This window comes from Myxine glutinosa, chromosome 6 (assembly GCF_964187855.1).
Source record: "Myxine glutinosa chromosome 6, kmMyxGlut1.1, whole genome shotgun sequence".
Classification (NCBI taxonomy): Eukaryota; Metazoa; Chordata; class Myxini; order Myxiniformes; family Myxinidae; genus Myxine; species Myxine glutinosa.
Genome location: NC_136266.1, coordinates 171,864,350 through 171,885,203, shown reverse-complemented (window position 1 = coordinate 171,885,203; position 20,854 = coordinate 171,864,350). Strand labels below are relative to the sequence as shown.

Below are 20,854 nucleotides of genomic sequence, written 5' to 3'. Positions count from 1 at the left end.
CTCGTGTTCCTCCAGCTGTTTGCGTATCTTTGTTTACTGTTTCTTCTGTTGTCTGATCAACAGCGATTCTGGCAAATGGATTCCCTGGTCTAAGCTGTACGGAGAAGTAGCCTTGATTGAAATGCCTGTACAACTCGGGGCATGTTTCGTGGAGTTGCGTCATCTGTGCATAGTACACTGGTAGATATCTAGCATAGTTCACCTTGTTCATTGCGAAACACCAAGGGATCACTCTTCTGACACAAGCCAAGTGAAGCATCCAGTCGCCTTCTCTATCCGCACGAATCAACCCCAGCAGGGTCTCTACCATATCAATATACATCATCCAGAAGCGAGCCAGGTCTCCATGTTTGGTTCGCAGAAAATGTAGGTATTTCGCGAACATGTCAAAGCTCTGTACACATGAATCATCATCGAGAGCAGCAGCGAGAGTCTCGTGGCAAACATCCTCCTTGATGCTGCGAATTTTGAGGTCAGTGCTTCGAATCTGGGGTTCCTTGTCAGGATGATTGCTTTCTATCCACACCGGGAAGCCCTTCCAAATGATGCGCATTAGTGCCTCGTACATCAACTTGTGGAGTCGCACAGCACGGTTGTATTGCTTGCCTTCCAGAACCCTGTTGATGGAACCTTCAGCGATTACTCCTGACTCAACAGCTACATCCCGAAGGCCTGCATCTCCAAACATTTTCCCAATGCTCGACATGAAGTTACAGATGGTATGGAAGTTCCCCATCATGAGCACGATTCTTCCATATCGATCGACATCTTTCCATGCTATTTCGGTCGCCTTAGCAAATAGTGCCTGGTCTAGCACCACCGGTATACGCTCAAGCTGAAGTGATGACATGATGTTCAGAGCTTCTCTGAGGATTTCTTGCACTGTTGCCATATCTGTGGCAGGCGCGTTTATAGTCGGCAGGTAGCCAACTACATCTTCCGTCACCTGAACACGATCTCTAGTCATGATGTTGAAACCAGTCCACGAACTGATTGTCTGGTCGCATGGTTCCAGCATGCGAGTCATAATCCATACGTGATTTCGGCGCTGCGCAAGGGATGTTGCGCCTGCAAGAGTGTCAGAAAGATCTGCAGGCTTGATTGCAGGTGGGCCCTCTCGTTTCCCACCGCTGTATATTGGAACTAAATCGCTGGATGACGGGATAGATCGCTTCTTATCTGCTTTGGATACTGCCGATGGAGGTTGGGGCGGCAAACACGACTGCGACTTCGGTTGGACGATGATACCGTTGACGCGATGCAATGTTCCGCCACCACTCAGCGATTCCTCTAGCCTGTCGATGTTATCGAATGCTAATACAGTCGGGACCGAAGGGTGCACATGTGACGGAAGTGGTACTGTATCTTTCTCCACACTTGCTAATTTGTCTATGCATAGCGCTGTCTCGATTTCTTCCAGAACTGTGTACGAACATCCGTGCCCGAGTCGATTCAATATTCTGATGACCTCTGTATTACCGGTGAGCGTTTTCATGACCCACGGAAGTAGGACATGCTTCGATGTTCTGATGGTACCCCGGTGTACAGCATTGATGATATCTTGAGCCATCGACCATACCAGTGTGTCGGCACGCGCAGAGCTACCCCCACTCCCGCAAATCAAAGTATGCAGAAATACACGAAGAGAATCTGGTATCTTCACGTAATCTGAAGTGAGTTCTGCTGGCTGAGGCGGCCAACGTTCATTGTAATGAGCATCTTTGATCTGGTGTCGCAGTGAAGTAGCTGCACGCACAATGTTACTTTCACCGTCCGTTCGTTCAAATGCTTTCACTTCTGCTTTCAGGTTTACGCACTCTGCAGCAATCTCTCGCTTTGTCAGATTATCGGGCATCAAGTATACACGGTGTTTCACATTGAAGAAGATGAGCGATTCTCCAAACTCTCTTTGTAATGTGCGCTGCAGATTCTTCTTGATGGAGTCACGAACATCAACTGAAAATGTATCTGAAGACAGGATATCTGTTGCAACATCAACTATTGGAACAATCCTCGGGTTCAAGAACAAGTCAGTGCGAATGAAATTGAATATACATCGTATCATTTCTTTTTTCTCGATATTATCTTCAATGTCAGTTTCTACTTGAGGTTTTTGGGGCCGTGTGTAGTTTCTATAGCAGGAGAAGTGGTAGTGAGCCTCAGCTGCAACCATATCTCGTGTAGTCAATGCCAAAACTCTCTCATCATTGCGAGCTGTCGCAGCATCTCTTATTGTCTTATCTGCTCGAAGTTCAACAGCCAAGACAACTGTTTCACGGGTACGACTGCCTTTTATGAATTTTGAAGCACGCTGGCAAAAAATGCATTTATCATCGTAGACCGTTGAAGTTGATCCTGTCTCTTCCCGTGATGATCGCCGTCGCACCGCATCGCCAGTATCAACTGAAGAACTTCTAGCTGCATTGGTCAAAGTAGCTAGGTGGTTTTTGTGAGTGAAGTCTGATCTACAAGCCCTATGGTATAATATTGGAATATTAGGAAGTTCAACTGCGCCTTCTTGGACTAGCTTTAGAATTGGATAAAAGTTTCTAACTGCGGCTGCGTCACACAATGTCTTCCAAGAACTGTTGCCCGCTGCCTTGCTTAGTTCAGAGAGTGGCGACTTCTTGCTGCACAGGATGCACGTTCCGGACTCAGGTTCAATCTTCGCCCGTTTCGCCTCGACACCGGCCATCTCAGCTGAAAGAACAAAAAGACTGACGTTAGATTACTCCGATATCCGAAAAGCTCGCCAGCTTACATAGACATACTCATCCAAGTCAGTGAACATGTTAGATGGCGCCACAATACAACTCTATAATAGAGTTGTATGTGGCGCCATCTAACATGTTCACTTTTAGTTCTTAAGTCACCCACCCCCCCCCCCCCCCCCTCAGAAATTAATCAGGTCACCGCAACAAATCTCAGACTGAGATATAGAATATAGAATATAGATATAGAATAGACTGACGTCACTTTCGGCACTGGGTTCTGTGGGTTGATTATCGGCGGGAAATTCCAACTGACATAGTTTCGGTTTGTGGAAAGTGCATGCCTTTTCATATATTTTTTGTGTACACTCATGGTGGATGATATGTTTTAGTTTTTGAGTTATTTTTATAGACAGATAAACGGTGTAGCACAATGCATAATTTGGAAAATCATACCAGTGTTGTTTCACTAAAAAAAGTACAAGTCTAATAATAAAATATTGAAAAATATATGATTTTTTTTCGATAATTGATTTTTATAATAATTAATCTAAAACAAAATGCTTCATATTATTTTTTATTTAGACGGTACACATCGGACGTATATTTAGTCGTCAACCGCACATCGATAGCTAGTATAGAAGTCCAGATACACGTGCAACAATGTACCCCACCAAATGGGCATTTTCGAGCTGGGTGGTTTCAAAGATGGCGTCCATCCGGGCACTAAGCTACCGTTCTCAGATGTCCATCACACCTTTTCTGACACTTGAGACATTGGTATAATGGAAAATCATAATGAGAATTACTCCCCCCCCCCCCCCCCCCCCCGGAGCATTCACTTCAAAAAATGGCCGGTTGGCTCAAGGACTATTATGGCTGTTTGACCACCTAAAATATCTGGAGCAACTGAAGACGCAGCATTTTCTTCAAATCGCTGAACTTGCTGAATCGCTGAATCGCTGAATATGATGCACAATAACCCATTGCAGAAAGACTGTCTATAAGAAATCTAGATCGAAAGTGGTGGTGCATTTGTGATGCACGCCCTAGCTGTAGTGGGGCTATAACTGTCCTTGGACGAACTGCCTGAATGATTGAGTGGCCTATACTTGCTTCTTTCCTCCGAGTGTCCTTTCCGACAAGAAGATTCTGAAGCATGTAACGCAAGCTCCGGGGAACATACTCAAGAGTGGACTCCAGTTTCAGGTCTGTGGCTTTGGGATACTCACTCCTGATAGGCATTATAGCAGTCTTGATATCGCTTTTGATTAACTTCGTCGCAGTTTGTATTATTGCTCTCTTCTGGGCTTCCTCGTCATCCTTGTTTTGCATCTTAAAGTAGTCCCGCAGAATTGTACTTGTTTTTTCTCGAAAAGTCACAATATCATGTAGTCCCGCACCCTCAGCCACAAATATAGAATCCCCGTAGTGTGTTAATAATTTAGACTTCAAATACTGATTGCCATATGCACTAGAATCACTATCATGCAAGTACTCTTTCATCTTATTGGAAAGGTCTGTAATAGTCAACTGTTCTTCATCATTGTCCTCAAAATAGGCAAGCACCTTCTGAAAAGCTTGGTCCTGGTCACCGTCGGTTGGCCGCCCAACTTTCCTTCTCGTATTGCTCCCTGGTCCTGACCTATGCTGTGTTGGAATATCACATAATGTGCGAAAATGTGAGTCACAAGAATGATGGTACATACATCCTGCTGCATGAAGGTCTCCACCAAAGTACTCAACACGTCCCCGGACTGTAAATGCCCAATCATCATTTCGTGATTTAGACATTAAAAGTATCTTGTCCGCAAAGTTGTCTGTTCTAACAAAGCTATAATCATCATAATCAGGACTCCTCTGGCTCGTCAGTACTTTATTCCCACAGAATAAGCAGTCTGTTTTGCTATCATAAGGGCCAGTAGAGACACGTGTACTTCTTTTGGCAGCTTGAGCAGAATCTAGTTTACCTTTCTTATGGCTCTCAATGTTTTTTTTGTTTGTGTAATTCAAGCGGCAGGTCTTGTGAACCTTCGTTGCAGCAGCTACGATGATGCTGTCACCTCTCTGGACACTTGCACTGTTGATGCCGTCAGCTCCTTTTTGAGTAATAACAATGCTGTCCTCACTTTCTGAAGCAATTTCCTTTTTGCACAAGACACAGGTTTCTTCACTTGCGTTCATTTGCATGGTCTGAAACACAGAATAAGCTTTGTTTTGACTAGAGTTCTCAATATATGTAGAGTACAATCAATCACCCATGAAAAAGTTAAACAGGTACCTGATCTGACACAGAACAACAAGTGCACATAGAAAGTCATTTACACTATTGTCTATTGACCTAAATAAGACCAATCCTGATATTAGTCATTCTTCACCTGGCAATGGCCTCTTAATACATACAGTAGTCTATACTCTATGTTATATACACATGTCTCAAGAAAAGCACACTTTGATTAGGGTCCAGGGGGTGGGGGGGAGGGGGGGGGGGGTCCACCAAGGGTAAACATGACAGAGTGCACAGCAAGTAACTTGAGAAGTTGCAAGTAACCTGTAGCACATACGGCTACAACATCCATGTAGCACACGATAATGTTTTATCAACAAGTTAACTTTTTATGTTATGCCAGTATAACCTGGAGGCTCCTTGAAGAGGAGGGTTCATGCAGTCAAGTCAAGTCATGGCCTTAGCATGCAATGTTCACCAAGTGTTTATCAAGTCAGAAAGTAGAAAACAATGGCCATTGAAAAGTTGTTTTATCTTACCTGTATGATCTTTATTAGCTTAAATACATTGTGTCCTTTTCTATATCATAATGAAACACTGATTAGGTAAAATTTGGAGAAATGTGAATCTGATTGGAATCTTTTGTCTTATTCTGGAGAAGAAATGTTTATAGATGGCAGCACTACACTTATGGACTGCCTCACCAGGGCAAAATATGCTAATGCACTCATCTGCTTACTGTTTTTCTGGCATGACTGGAGTTTCCTACACAAAATTTAATAGCTAAAATGTCAGTACCATCTTCCATCTTTAATTTGCCACAAAAACTTGAAATAAAGAAAAGCTACATCATGACATCATTGATGACGTCATGACATCATTGATGACGTCATTACATCACGGGTACATTGGGCAATACTACATAATGATGAATTCACTGATATACTGGTTTGAAGAGTTTATTTTCACACATAAATGGGTAAAAACAGCTACATTGATAGGATATTGATAGGATATGAGCAGATATAAGGCACTTTTTAATAGAGGCGGTCATCTTTTTTTTGACGTCACATTTAGACTCTTTGCGATAGTCATATTTCAGCCTACTTTTGGTATGTTGTTCTCTGGACCAAATACTACAGGAGAACACCATAAAACGTTTTCTAGGAATTTTTTTGGGCTTTGCCCATTTATTTCATATTTTGACCTAACTAGTTAAGAACCACTGGTGTAGTTGATGACGTGTAGTAACGTCATCCGTACACAAAACTTTTTTGCGGGTTACGGCACTGGACGTCATCCGTACTCAAAGGGTTAAGGGTGAAAGAGGTCTTAAGTGTCTTCAAGGTTCTTATGGGCCTTCGGGGTCTTCCGGGTCTTAAGGTCGTTGAGGGTTTTCAAGGTCTTCATTAAAAAATTTAAAAAAACACCTTTAGAGGCCATTTTTCCCCGCAAAGCAGGGGTTGGCCTTTTTCGGGAACCGTGGTTGTTGTTGTTTTTTGGTCCCCTTTTTGAAGCAATGTTTTACGGCCGGATGCCCTTCCTGACGCCAACCCTTTTTGCCGCCTTTAACGACAAACAGGGAATTACCAGTGAACTGGTACTCAATTAGCTGACCTCGGAAGGATGACAGGCTGAGTCAACCCCCCTGGCATTAATTCAGCGATCGACCAGGATTCGAACCCAGGATCCTAGGATCCTAAGCCAGCACCCTAGCCGCTAGCCCAACACCAGGGACTTGGTGGAGGTGGAGGAATTCTTTGTACTCGCATTATAGATCTTTGGGATATTAACGGTGTTACGTGGTCCCCTCGGTGAATACCTGGTCTCGGTGACCCCCGGACCGTGAGAGGAACTCCGCCAGCAAGCTGTATTATATATGCGCTTTCGCCACGCAATCCATATGAATTTCACCCAGGAGACAACTGATGTTCAAGGATATATTTCCAATGGTAATGATACCATACAATTTCAATGACACAACCACGGAGATTTTCCCCGAGCAATCAACAATACACAATCATCACCAATTCCCAATTCACAATCAATTCCCTATGATTAAGATGGCCATCTTATACATGTGTGTCCCGGTGAGTACTCACGACACCCTTTTGGTCTCGGTCCCGCACAATGTCTCTGGGCCCCTCCTGACCAAGATGATGGTCGCCGTCGCCGCACTCGGGCGGTTGAACGAACCCCGGGTGGACGTGTTTCCACCGGGCAGGTATCGTACCAGGCACCGTGGCTGCAGCCCCTCGTGGCCACGCGAAGCGGATACGGTAGAGCAAGCCAAACCCCACGCCGCTTGCAAGGTGCGTTAGGCCCCAACGTGCGACCCACACGCGTCTGTTTGGACGGTGCCGCGAACGATGCCAGACGCGGGGTCGATGCACGGCCCCACGTCAACTTGACGTCTCCACCGGGCAGGTACACGTCCCGGTAATTCCTCTCGCCAGACAGGCTTCGGAATGCCGCTTTTCCACGCAGCGCAAGGTCGATCCCACCTTTTGTCGGAGCGGGGCGAGGAAGAATAATACTCGTCCTTTTTTCCTCTTCCGTTTCCGGTCACTTCCGTTTCCGGCCACTCCCTCAGAAGGGCTCCTGACCCTCCAACCACAACAACTACACAACAACTTAATATACTACACACGGATAAGCAAAGACCTGAATGGTAATTCACATACATTCACATAAATATGTAACACTCCCCCCCTTCAAGAAAGACAGTTTGAACCCAGCGAAAACTTTCTTTGCCGGCCAATTTGGAGAAACAAACCAGATAACTCAACCCCCCCACATTATCAGTTCCCCCCGGGCACAGTTATCACTTAAAAATAAAGCAACCAAAATTTCCCCACAACCCCTCCAGATTACTCCCTCTGGACTAAGCACCAGCAACGACATTGTCCCTGCTAAATCAAACTCCATCTCATGACCCTCTGACTTTGACCGTCAGTTTCTTGTGAATGAAGGTTAAGGGGTTGATCAAAGATCCAAAGTTAAGCAACTCGATAGCACTTTTTCCGGGAGGCCAAGCCGAGTATTCACTACATGGATGCCTTTAGGAACGTGAAGTTCACGGTTAGTCCGTGCAGGAAAGTTCTCTACAGGGGCGCCTTGAGGAACGGGAGTTCACGGTTAATCCGTGTAGGAATCTTGGCTCGGCGGCTCCGCTGCATTCAGTGCTTCAACTTCTCAGAACTTCCCTAATAATTATGGTGGGACCGCTTGTCCCTGTAGTCCCATGAATAGCGGTCTCCTTCTCGGCCACTACTTTGACAATCCTTCCTTCGGGAGCTGCCGTAACTCAGGGAGCCTCCATAATAATATTGATTGCGGCCACCACCAAAACTACCGCCCAGTTGTCCTCTCCTGTAGACCTCTCGACGCCTACGAAATGCCTTCCCTACTGTTATCGTCCGACCCTCCAAATCCTTGCCATTCCAATTCTTCTCTGCCTCTCTGGCGTCTTTTGTGCTGGCAAACGTGACAAAGCCGAACCCTCTTGACTGTTGCGTTTCCCAGTCTCTTACCACCCGCACTTCCACCAGCGGCCCATATCTGTTGAAGACAGAGGTCAGAACTTCATCCTCTGTTTTGAAGTTCAGTCCCCCTACAAATAACTTGGCACTTTTGTCGCCATCCCGAGCTGGTGTGGTGTTATTTTCCCTGCTGGGCTCTTTACCAACCCTCAGGTTACCATAAACTTGACCCCCGGCCAAATCATTCCCGATAACCACAGATACACCCTCTACAGGAAGTGTGGCTTGTAAACCGACGGTGACCGGTCCTGACACCAAATCGGACTCCAAATGGAGGACATGAAGGGGAGCACTAACACCGCCTCCGATCCCCTGTAAACGAACACTATCCCCCGTTGCCGTCTCCTCGGACCATGGCAAAATGCCTTCAAGCATTAAAGATTGATGGGCCCCTGTGTCCCTCAATATCCTAACCGGTCTCCGGTTAGTCGAGGCTCCATCCAGTGACACAAACCCCTCTGAAATAAATGGTTGGTAACCCTTTTGATGGCGATTTCTTACGCTAGCCATCGCATTCGGAGTTGTAATAGTCGGACTCCGCTCTGGGTTGTCCCTTTTCATGAGGTAACAACTGGACATCAAGTGTCCAGGTTTCTTGCAAAACGCGCAAGTAGGCCCGGAGGAAAAACTCGTGGTCTGCCTCGGGCCCCCTGAAAAATAAGTTTGTCTTGGGCCCGCAGCCCTCTGACTTCGAACAGGTGGGGTATCCACGTTGTCCCCATAATCCTCTCGAGGCCGCCGCCATGTATTGTCGTTCTCCGCACCTGCTGTTCCCCACCTCCCCTGCGGAGATCTAGGCGAGGAGTTAGGTTCGTGGACCCCTATTCGGTGGGTTAAGGCATAATCATCTGCCATGGTGGCTGCGTCCCACAACTTTGGTACCTTCTTTTCCTGCAGGTACACTTTGATGTCCTCGTGGACACACTGCTGGAATTCCTCCACCAGGATCAAGTCCCGCAATGTTTCGAAGTCTTTCCCGACTCCTTTTGACTCACACCACCGATCAAACATGTTTTCTTTCACTCTGGCAAACTCCACATGGGTCTCACTCTCCCTCTTCCTGGCATTCCTGAATTTTTGCCTGTAAGCTTCCGGAACCAACTCATAGGCCTTGAGGATGTGCTTCTTCAGTACCTCATAATCTGCACATTGGTCCATTGGTAGCGCCGAATAAATTTCCTGAGCTTTCCCCACCAGCACACTTTGCACGAGTATGGTCCAGGCCTCCTCCGGCCAGTTTAATTGTCGAGCCACTTTCTCAAAGTGTGGGAAAAATTTCGCGACTTCCTTTTCACTGAACGGTGGAACCAGCCTCACATGTCTGCCCACATCCCAGGTTTTCTGGTTAGGTGTCGACCCCGTCAGCAAGGGTGGTGCCTCTCCCCGTTCTCTCATTAACTCCAGCTCCTTGAATTTGATTTCTTGCTGAAGCTCCATGTCACGTTCCTTTAATTCCCTTTCCGCTTTTCTCTCCTCTGCTTCGAGGTCCCTTGCAGCTCTCCTCTCCTCTGCTTTTCTCCCTTCTAACCTTTCCTGGAGTTCTCGTTCCACTCTCCTTTCCTCCGCTTGTTTCTCTTCCCTCCTCTCTTCTGCTTTCCTTTCTTCTTCTGCTCTTTCCTTTTCTGCTTTCCTTTCTTCTTCTGCTCTTTCCTTTTCTGCTTTCCTTTCTTCTTCTGCTCTTTCCTTTTCTGCTTTCCTTTCTTCTTCTGCTCTTTCATTTTCTGCTTTCCTTTCTTCTTCTGCTCTTTCCTTTTCTGCTTTCGTAATTGCAACTCCAGTTTCCGGAGCTCAACGTCTTCTGGTTCTTCGGGTAGCCACTCCCAGGCTAACTCGTCCCATGTTCCTAATCCCACCATAGATTGTATCACCGTGGCCTGCAACTCTGCCTTCCTCAAATTAGTTCGGACCTCCAAGTTAAAATGTTTGGCCAATTTCAAGAGGTCCGACTTTAGCAATGCTCGGAACTGTGCCTCACTCGGGGTTACCCCAAAGTTCTGTGCCACAAACGCCATGGTGCCTATCGTTAACACCTGTTAACCTTCACCCAAGACTTTACCCCAATTTCTCAAAATTTTTTACCAATTAATAATTAATTAATAAATTTTAATTAATAAAAAATTATTATTTTATTATTTTATACAATTTTAAATCCCGGACGTAGACCCAATTGCGAAACCGCAAATCGTAATTTGGACGAGCCCCCAATTCTGTTACGTGGTCCCCTCGGTGAATACCTGTTCTCGGTGACCCCCGGACCGTGAGAGGAACTCCGCCAGCAAGCTGTATTATATATGCGCTTTCGCCACGCAATCCATATGAATTTCACCCAAGAGACAACTGGCGTTCAAGGATATATTTCCAATGGTAATGATACCATACAATTTCAATGACACAACCACGGAGATTTTCCCCGAGCAATCAACAATACACAATCATCACCAATTCCCAATTCACAATCAATTCCCTATGATTAAGATGGCCATCTTATACATGTGTGTCCCGGTGAGTACTCACGACACCCTTTTGGTCTCGGTCCCGCACAATGTCTCTGGGCCCCTCCTGACCAAGATGATGGTCGCCGTCGCCGCACTCGGGCGGTTGAACGAACCCCGGGTGGACGTGTTTCCACCGGGCAGGTATCGTACCAGGCACCGTGGCTGCAGCCCCTCGTGGCCACGCGAAGCGGATACGGTAGAGCAAGCCAAACCCCACGCCGCTTGCAAGGCGCGTTAGGCCCCAACGTGCGACCCGCACGCGTCTGTTTGGACGGTGCCGCGAACGATGCCAGACGCGGGGTCGATGCACGGCCCCACGTCAACTTGACGTCTCCACCGGGCAGGTACACGTCCCGGTAATTCCTCTCGCCAGACAGGCTTCGGAACGCCGCTTTTCCACGCAGCGCAAGGTCGATCCCACCTTTTGTCGGAGCGGGGCGAGGAAGAATAATACTCGTCCTTTTTTCCTCGTGTCTTTTCCTCTTCCGTTTCCGGTCACTTCCGTTTCCGGCCACTCCCTCAGAAGGGCTCCTGACCCTCCAACCACAACAACTACACAACAACTTAATATACTACACACGGATAAGCAAAGACCTGAATGGTAATTCACATACATTCACATAAATATGTAACAACGGTCTTTGACGTCTGAAAGAGTCTTCAAAGTATTAAAGGGTCTTCAATGTCTTCAGATTTTTATGGGTCTTAAGGGTCTTCGAGGTATTAAAGGGTATTTGAGGTATTATTGGTCTTAAGGGTCTTCGAGATCTTAAAGGGGCTTAGGGATATTTGGGGTCAAAAGGGTCTTTGGGGTCTAAATGGTTTTTGGGGTCTTAAGGGTGTTTTGTGTCTTCAAGGGTCTTAATGGTCTTTGGGATCTTATCTCTCAAGCATGTAATACGATTTCTCTCAAGCATATAATGTAATCTCTGAAGCATGAAAAAGGCATGTAGAGGAGTCTTCGGGATCTTTAAAGGCTGATGAGGTGGATGAATATACCTTTAAGACAATCCCTGGGTTGGACTTGGTCTGTTTACCAAATTTGGTGGTTGTCAACCCATTGGTTTTTGCAAAAAGCACGAACAGACAGACGAATTGTCAAACGACTTTTATTTGTTAGATATACAAAGGGAGTTCAATCCCATAAAAAGGTGTTGTATCTCTAACTCAGCCCTTTGTGTCTTGCAGTACAAAATTCCTGGAGAGAGCACAGTCTACTCTTGTACTATGTTTATGCTGCCAAATATCAGCACAAAACACCATCTTGTGAAGGTAAGAGCACAAAGTAGTAAAAAAAAATTGTTTCGTCTCACACATCCTGGCTTGAAACATTCGATGACAAAGCCTGTTCATGTATGTATGATTACATTGAAGCTATAATCATAGATATTGGAGAAAAATTATCGTACAACAGAAAACGCGTCTTTGAGATAAAACTGACATATGGGGTTACCCACGTGCATTTGACACCAGGTGGAACCAGTCATCCAGCAAGGAAACGAGCGCTATGTTCATCACATGATCCTGTACAGCTGCAGACGCGGCACGAAAGAGTTACACAGAACGGAGCACCGCTGTTACAACAAGAACATGCCTGATGATTTCTGGTCCTGTGTCGGCATCATTGTGGCATGGGCAGTCGGAGGCCAGGTAAGCATCTCTTCCAAGAAATATGGAAGTTTTTGGAGGTATGCGTCAGACCCATGTAAGTGCTGTGCTGTTAATCCCTTTGCTACGATGAAAATCCTCATCCCAGCTCAAGGCCTGGCTTACCTTCAGAGGTAGTGCCCCTTCAAAAGGAACAGCATGCTGTGAACATTGTAATAAGATCCATTACTATATTGAATGTGCTGAAGATGTTGTTACAGCCGTTGGATCAGGCCAGTTGCCCAGACTGAATCCTGACGAGCCACATCAATGAGGCCGCAACAGCCAACCGATTCTGTCGTTCCGAGTCGGATCATAGGCCTGTTTGCCAAGAACCGTAATCCAACGTCACGATACCATATGTGCTTGTGAAAGTCAACATCCCTCCAGCCATTCTCAAAGAACATCCTCAGCACCGGTCAGTCTGGCAGTTCACTCAACCAACAACCAGTCTGGCAGTCAACCAACAACTATTTTTGAGATCAACATTGGCCAAAAGGTCAACATAGGCCAAAGGTCAACAACCTTTTCAGATTTCTAAAATCCTCAATTTTCATCCGATTGACTTGAAATTTGAGTAGGATTTGCATTTCAGCAAAATAAATTCAACCATCAATTATATTTGAGGTCAACATCGGCCAAAAGGTCAACATAGGCCTAATTTCTAAAATTGGCAATTTTCATCCGATTAACTTGAAATTTGAAGACGATTTGCATATCAGGTCACTGAATTCTACCACTAATTATTTTTGAGGTAAAAAGGATGCTCTACCGAATGCCATTATACTTTGTTCTCTTTTGCCAAGTGTCGCTCTATGAGTGATTTTTCATTATTGTCTTCACTTGTCATAGTATAGTGTTGTCACATTAATTGTGAATTATTGTCTGCAAATACATGCTTCTCCCCTCTCCCAAATTTATGAAATCTGCTTAATTCCCTTTATTTGTGTCGGCCGGTTTGCAATTCGTCATTGGGCTAGCGTGGTTAAGAAACACGACTGTGGGAAATTGGTGCAATTATCTCGCAGGAGGCTTTATAACCCAACCACCGGATCGTCTGGGCGGCTGAGCCACCGCTCGGGCCCCTCCTGGCAGAGGGACGATCTGAACAGAGCATCAGATTCTTGTTTGAGCTATCTGTATGTCAAAAACCGAAGTAAACATCTATTTGGCTTTCCCGGCGGACAGGTCTCTTTCGGACAGGACAGGACAGGTCTCTTTCGACGATCCGTTGCTAAACTGGTGATTGTGCGGGTGGAGGATTTGACCTCGAATCCACCCGGCGGTCTACCAACCATAACATTGGTTCATCATGATTGGGGTCTGGACACTGGTCCAAATCTGACAACCGTAATATAAAGCAATAGTCTATGCCAGCACTGGACAGGCCACGCAGACAGAATTTCTCATTCTTCTGTGGTCCACAAAGAGGTCCTGGGTGTCCAGGCAGATTATGTGGACAGGACCCATCTTTTTCTATATACAGGAAACATATTGGCATCCTTAAAACCTTCAACATTCCAGATTAAAATCCTCATTGAAAATTCAATCACCTTTTCTGCATGGTAAGAGCAACACATTTGAATCTTCTTTTGAAGTCGTACTTTAGATTTGAATCTTCTTGTCAAAGAACAGAATAAATCAGTTAAGTTGCGGAACATCATACGAATATCACATGCAACTATGGAAGTTGGAGGTCACACTGTGACTTAGAATAGAGATATTATTTCCCAACATGCATCACTTCATGCCAATTCTTGTGATTTGCATAAATACATGTAATACAAGAACGCAATCATTATCATGCAGAATGTGGTAAGTTCCACAAGAATTCATAAACCTTAAAGTTGTAACTTTAAAAAGTTGTAACTGAAAAAAAATTGAAAGATCTCTATCCATAACTTATGGTGAAAAGTGGTATCACAGTAAGTGTATTTACAAGCCAGTAGTGTCTTGCAGTTAATTGAATGTATAGCCACAGATGTTTTCTCATATTATACCAAAATCAAAACTATCAAAAACAAACAAAAAACAAACAAACAAAAAAACAAAAACAAAACAAAAAAATCAAAACATCTACCAAAATATTTAAGGGAATTGCAGTTCTGCTGCTGCTTTGCTCTCCATGAAAAATTCAAGTACAGTATAATATATTTTTTACTTCAAAGGAACGCATTAAACCCATTGTTTTCCTCCAGAGTTTTGTTTATCCCAAAGATGTTGGATTCTCTCTGGGAATGCCAGATGACCCGACTATCGTTCTCTTGGAAATTCATTATGACAACCCAGGAAGAAAAACAGGTTAGTAAACTTATTAGAAATTAAATGCTTATGATAATGTAATATAATAATAATATTAATCATATTAATAATCATCATCCTATCCTACTATCTATACCTCTAAAAGGCAAAAATCTCCCTCTCTCTCACTTTGTTTGTATGCGTTCAATGCACGGCCATATCTTTTTGAGTTACAAACTCCAAACTCAGGGTACAAATACATTTTTGTGTGATTTTTCCATAAAAAAAAAGTAATTATGTCTCTTCTATTGGAATTGTGGCATGCAAACAGAGAATCAAGGGTGGTGTGTAGAAGTTTTTATATTTAAAAAAACACTAAATACAAGGCACAGGGAGGTGAAATTTGCTGCACGTGACGTGCAATGCGTGGAATAAAACGAGTGTTCATGTACGTCTGTAGGATATCTAATAAATAAAAACGATATAAGCACATCTGACACGAGGCCGAGGCTTCAGACTTTGGCATGCTCACGAGACTTCACTGTCGAACATGTTGAATTTAGTCACACAGGATGTGGAGATGACACCAGAGCTCGGGTGTATATTCATATTTGTGTGGCTTTGTTGGTATCTTTTTTTAAACAATCACTTTTTTCTCTACAGTCGTCTTGTTTACTCTGGATTCTGACTTGACTCTATCCCTGGTTACCTCCGCCACCAAAGGTGGATAGAGGTTATGTTTTCACCCCTGTCTGTCTGTCCGTTTGTCTGTTTGTGAACAAAATATCTCAAAAAGTTGTGGACGGATTTGGACTAAATTTGGCAGAGCGGTAGCATATGTGACAAGGACGAAATGATTCGATTTTGGTGAAGCTCCGGATTCGGATGCGGCTAGTAGGATTTTTAAAGTCATTCTTCATCATTGGGAGATAGGGCCAAAAACGATACATAGCAGGATATCTCAACAAGTTGTGGACGGATGTGGACGAAACTTGGTGGACAGGTTGTGTGTGTGACAAGGACTAATCGATTCGATTTTGGTGAAGATCTGAATATGGATTCGGATATGAGAATTATTTAATTTTTTAAGTGATTCTTCACCATTTAGTGATAAGGCTAAAACCAACATATAGCAGGATATCTCAAAAAGTTACGGATGGATTTTGACGAAACCTGGTGGACAGGTTGTGTGTGCGACAAGGAAGATTCTATTCAATTTTAGTGAAGATCTGGATCCGGATCCGGATAGTATATTTTTTTTAAGTGATTCTTTACCATTGAATTATTTACCTTTACCATTGATTCTTTACCTTTACCCGCCCCCACGCGTCGCCACCCGTCCCCACGCGTCGCCACCGGTCCCCACGCGTCACCACCCGTCACCACCCGTCCCCACGCATCGCCACCCACGCGTCGCCACCAGCCCCCACCCATTCCCACGTGTCGCCACCCATCCCCACACGTCGCCACCCATCCCCACACGTCGCCACCCATCCCCACACGTCGCCACCCATCCCCACACGTCGCCACCCATCCCCACGCGTTACAACCCACTCCCACCCGCCCCCATGCATCGCCACCCTGACCCCACGTGTCACCACCCGTCCCCACGCATCACCACCCACCCACACACACACATTGCCACCCGCCCCCACGCCTCGCCACCCATCCCCATGGGAGATAGGGCCAAAAACTATATATAGCACGACATCTCAAAAAGTTGTGGACAGTTGATTTTTTTTATTAAATGTGATTCTGTATTGCGATTTTCTGGTCTACTCTGGTATACAAAACAAACTGTTCACCTGGCGGAGGTATGCTCTCTACTGAGTGCCGTTCTAGTTGTTTGAGGGGGTTGCATGACGGGCCTTGTAGATGTAAAAAAAAAAGTAGGGGAAAAACCACAGGAGGGTAATCACAGACTGGGGAACTAATCTTAACACCTATATAGATAGCATAGCTTCACCCCTCGTGTAAAGACACAATGTTAAGCTCCAGTTTCTCTACTTAATACATCGAGATGTCTCCTACGCATCCACGGTCCATGCTACACCTATACGATCCTACCTGTGCTATGGTATTTTTTCCCCTACCCCCACAAACGTAACATTATTATGATTATTATAACTCCAGTCAATTGTCTCTGGTCAGCATGTGAGTATTGCAATAAATGCATTTGTGTGTTTGTCATTAGATTAGCCCGACAATAAGAGAAACTGGAATCACCAACTTTGGCACAGCTTCCTAATGTAGACACAGACCTGATTACTATAATACTCATGTGCCAGCCAATGGCCATGGTGTGAATTTTTATATATAAAGAATTTCATATTTTTCCATGTGAATCCAAAGTTGAACTCGTCTGAGACTTTTACAATATGAAGAGCTGTGCCAAATTTGACAATTCCAGCTGCCATCATTGTCCAGTTACTTTTCCGACAAACAAACACACAGATGGGATCACCGCAATAGTCATGTGCTCGGCCAATGGCCATTCTTGATTTGACCTTCTGACAACATTTAGGGAAGGTGTGCAATATGTTTAAATGTTTACCAACCAGGATTGTATTCTGCAAACCACTGTTATGAAATGTGGAGCAATAATATATGATATTTTGTTGAATTCTGTTACTACAGTTTTTCATATTCTTTACTCAATGATGCCATAGAGTTATAAAGTATACAGGGGAGAATGTGGAGGGTTAGGGTTAGGGTTAGGATACCAGCCCACTTTGTACCTACACCTGCATCGAATTTGAAGTGAAGCACCTCAACGGAACTTCCTGAAGTTCTCCCTATCTTATTATGTATGTACCTTTTCTGGTATCACCAGAACCTCTGTGATTTTACATCCACTGATGCTTTTTCACAGCAATAATCAGCAATGATAGCCAACACTTTGAAGCATAGCATAGCTCAGTTTGGAAAGATGATCAATTTCAAGTTGGATTTGAGTTGGACTCAAGTTGGTCGCAACACACCTTTTGGAAGTGATGTGATTGCTGGACGAATTTGAAATGGATTAATTTGCTCAAAAGTCATTGATTAGTGTTGCTGCATTTTTTTTTTTATTATTACTCTGAGCCTCGACTTGGTGATGAGGTGTGTTTCTGGAAGAACGTTTGTGATCTTGGGGAGGTGGAAGAGAGTGGGTGGGTGTAGGGAAATGGCAGGAGGACTGAGATCAGAAGAGAGTCATGGTAGAAGGGTAGAGAACTACCAGGCCACCAACTTCCCTGTATTGATTAGGAGTTCTTGCTGAAAGACTTTCACAACTTCAAGTTCCTTGCTTTCAACTCCAACCAGAGCATCAGGATAGAAAGTACCATCTCCAATGACAATATAATACTTATGATGATCACCATCTCTGACAGATGGCCATATGAGAGTATTTTCCGAGATTTAACAACAAGCTAAGAATCCTTGCTGGGCCAAATCATAGGGCACAGGACAATTTTTAATGATATTGTACAGATGTTGTATGAAACTCACAAAATTGGTGACACGATGCATAAGCAGCTTTATGAGGACTGTAGTAGTAGCAGTAGTAGTTGTAGTTATAGTAGTCGTAGATCTTCCGCCACTTGCATCCTCTTTCACTCACTCGCTTGCTCTGTTCAATTCTCTGTCTCTCACTCTGTTATAATTTTGCCTATTCTCAATCTGCTTCCTATTCCTTGGCATTTTAGCCAAAAAATTATGTTCTTTCATTCCAAATAGATGGTGTAGATTCATCTGGATTTAAGCTCTTCTACACTCCTGAACTGCGGCTAATTGATTCTGGAATCCTTGAAGTTGGAGCTGATCCTTCCCGCCTGCAAATCATTCCACCCAGAGCCGCATCATTCCGTGTTTATGGAATTTGTCCAACCCAGAATTTTGGAGATGTGAGTACACCTCAAGCTCAGCTGACAAGCTTTAAACTATATTTATTTGGCTTAAGGGGTTCAGCAGTCGGTTGCCTATGTCCGTACATGTCTGCATCTATTAAATTCATTTTCTCGGCAACCGTTGGTCCCATTGACACAAAACTTTCACCATAGGAGCTTCTCCTCCTGTAGAATATTTTAATGATAATTATGACGTCATAGGTCACGTGGTGCAGGCGCCACCTTGGAAAAACTTTGTACCTCTACATCTCTGAAACCGCTCAATGGAAAAAATTGTAACAAGGCTCATTGTCAAGTACTCCCCATGGGGAATAAGATGTGTTAGTGATGATGCCATCAGAGCCTTCATTATGACGTCATAATTTGACAAGTATAACGCTTCATCCTATCAGGATGAGTTTTTTTTTCTCTGCAACTGTTGGTCTGATGTACACGAAATTGTCACCACAGAAGCACCTCCTCCTGTAGAATATTTTAATGATAATTATGATGCAATAGGTCATGTGGTACAGACTCCATGTTGGAAAAACTGAAAAACGTTGCACCTCTATATCTCTAAAACCGCTCCATGGAAAAAATTGAAATGTGGCTCATTGTAAAGAACTCCATATGGGGAATAGGTGGCGTTAATGATGACGTCATTGGTGTCGTAATTATGACGTCATAATTTGACAAGGACAATGCTTAGTCTGTCAGTTTGAAATTTATTGAGTGTGATCTATGCAACAATTATGTTAAGAGAATATAAATTTATGATGTAATCGCTCACGTGGTCTGGCAGCCATATTGGATCAAAGAAGAAAAAAAAACGTTCAAAAACAGAAGAGTTGGCTCGCACCAAGTTGACTGCACAGGATTAAGTATTCTATGAATACCATCTAGTTTACTTCTGTTCAGGGTGCTCCCAAGAAACACCACGATAAGCTATTGATACACGTCAACACGGCGTTTGTTCAAGGAGGAACAAACCCCTTGGGGAAGGGGACATTATGAGTATTAATATTGTTTTTTTTGTTTTTTAAAATACAGTATCGATATTGTTTTGTAATACCATTAATATCATGCTAATATCATTCGTGTTGTGTGCAGGAGACGGGTTTTGTCATCACTTCTGTGTGTCTGTCCAGGCAAAAACTTTTTTAACATTTGAGTTTTGTCATAAATGTTAAACGAAGGCTTCATTATGATAACACGTAGAAGGCAAATTAATAATTTTCTCAAAAGGTCAAAGGTCAGCGTTGCATAAATTCATCAATTTTCATCCAATTGACCTGAAATTTCAATTTACCATTTGAGTTTTGTCATCAAATTTTCAATACAACATTATAATGATAATATGTAGAAGCCAAATTAACAATTTTGTCAAAAGATCAAAAGGTTAAAGGTCAGCATCACCTAAAATAATCAATTTTCATCTAATTGACCTGATATATAAATTTATCATTTGAGGTTTGTCATCAAATTTTCAACAAAGCTTCATTATTAAAATATGGAGAAGGCAAATTATAATTTGGTCAAAAGGTCAAAGGTCAGCATCACATGAAATCATCAATTTTCATCCAATTGACCTGAAATTTCAATTTACCATTTGAATTTTGTCATCAGATTTTCAATAAAACATTATATAATGATAATATGTAGAAAGCAAATTATAATTTGGTAAAAATATCAAAAGGTTAAAGGTCAGTGGCAACTAAAATAATCAATTTTCATCCAATTGACCTGAAATTTAAATTTACCACGAGTTTTATCATCAAATTTTTAACAAAGATTTATTATGAGAATATGGAGAATGCAAATTATAATTTGGTCAAAAGGTAAAAATGTCAAAGGTAAGCATCACCTAAAATCATCAATTTTCATCCAATTGACCTGATATTTAAATTTATAATTTGAGGTTTACCATCAAATTTTCAACAGAGCTTTATTATGAGAATATGGAGAAGGCCAATTATAATTTAGTCAAAAGGTCAAAGGTCAGCATCACCTAAAATCATCAATTTTCATCCAATTGACCTGAAATTTAAATTTATCATTTGAGTTTCGTATACATATTTTCAACAAAGCTTTATTATGAGAATATAGAGAAGGCAAATTATAA

The 20,854-nt window shown here is 43.4% G+C and overlaps 1 protein-coding gene across 2 annotated transcripts in view; it reads left to right on the top strand.

The window, feature by feature from the left end:
- The window catches only part of LOC137428970 (DBH-like monooxygenase protein 1), a 95,024-nt gene that overhangs the window by 32,251 nt on the left and 41,919 nt on the right, over positions 1-20,854 (top strand). For both annotated transcript variants that reach the window (XM_068118900.2, XM_078780886.1), the window contains 4 exons: positions 12,164-12,247; positions 12,449-12,625; positions 14,821-14,923; positions 18,584-18,750. In XM_068118900.2, the coding sequence (XP_067975001.2) occupies positions 12,164-12,247; positions 12,449-12,625; positions 14,821-14,923; positions 18,584-18,750 (531 nt within the window). The remainder of the gene's footprint in view (positions 1-12,163; positions 12,248-12,448; positions 12,626-14,820; positions 14,924-18,583; positions 18,751-20,854) is intronic.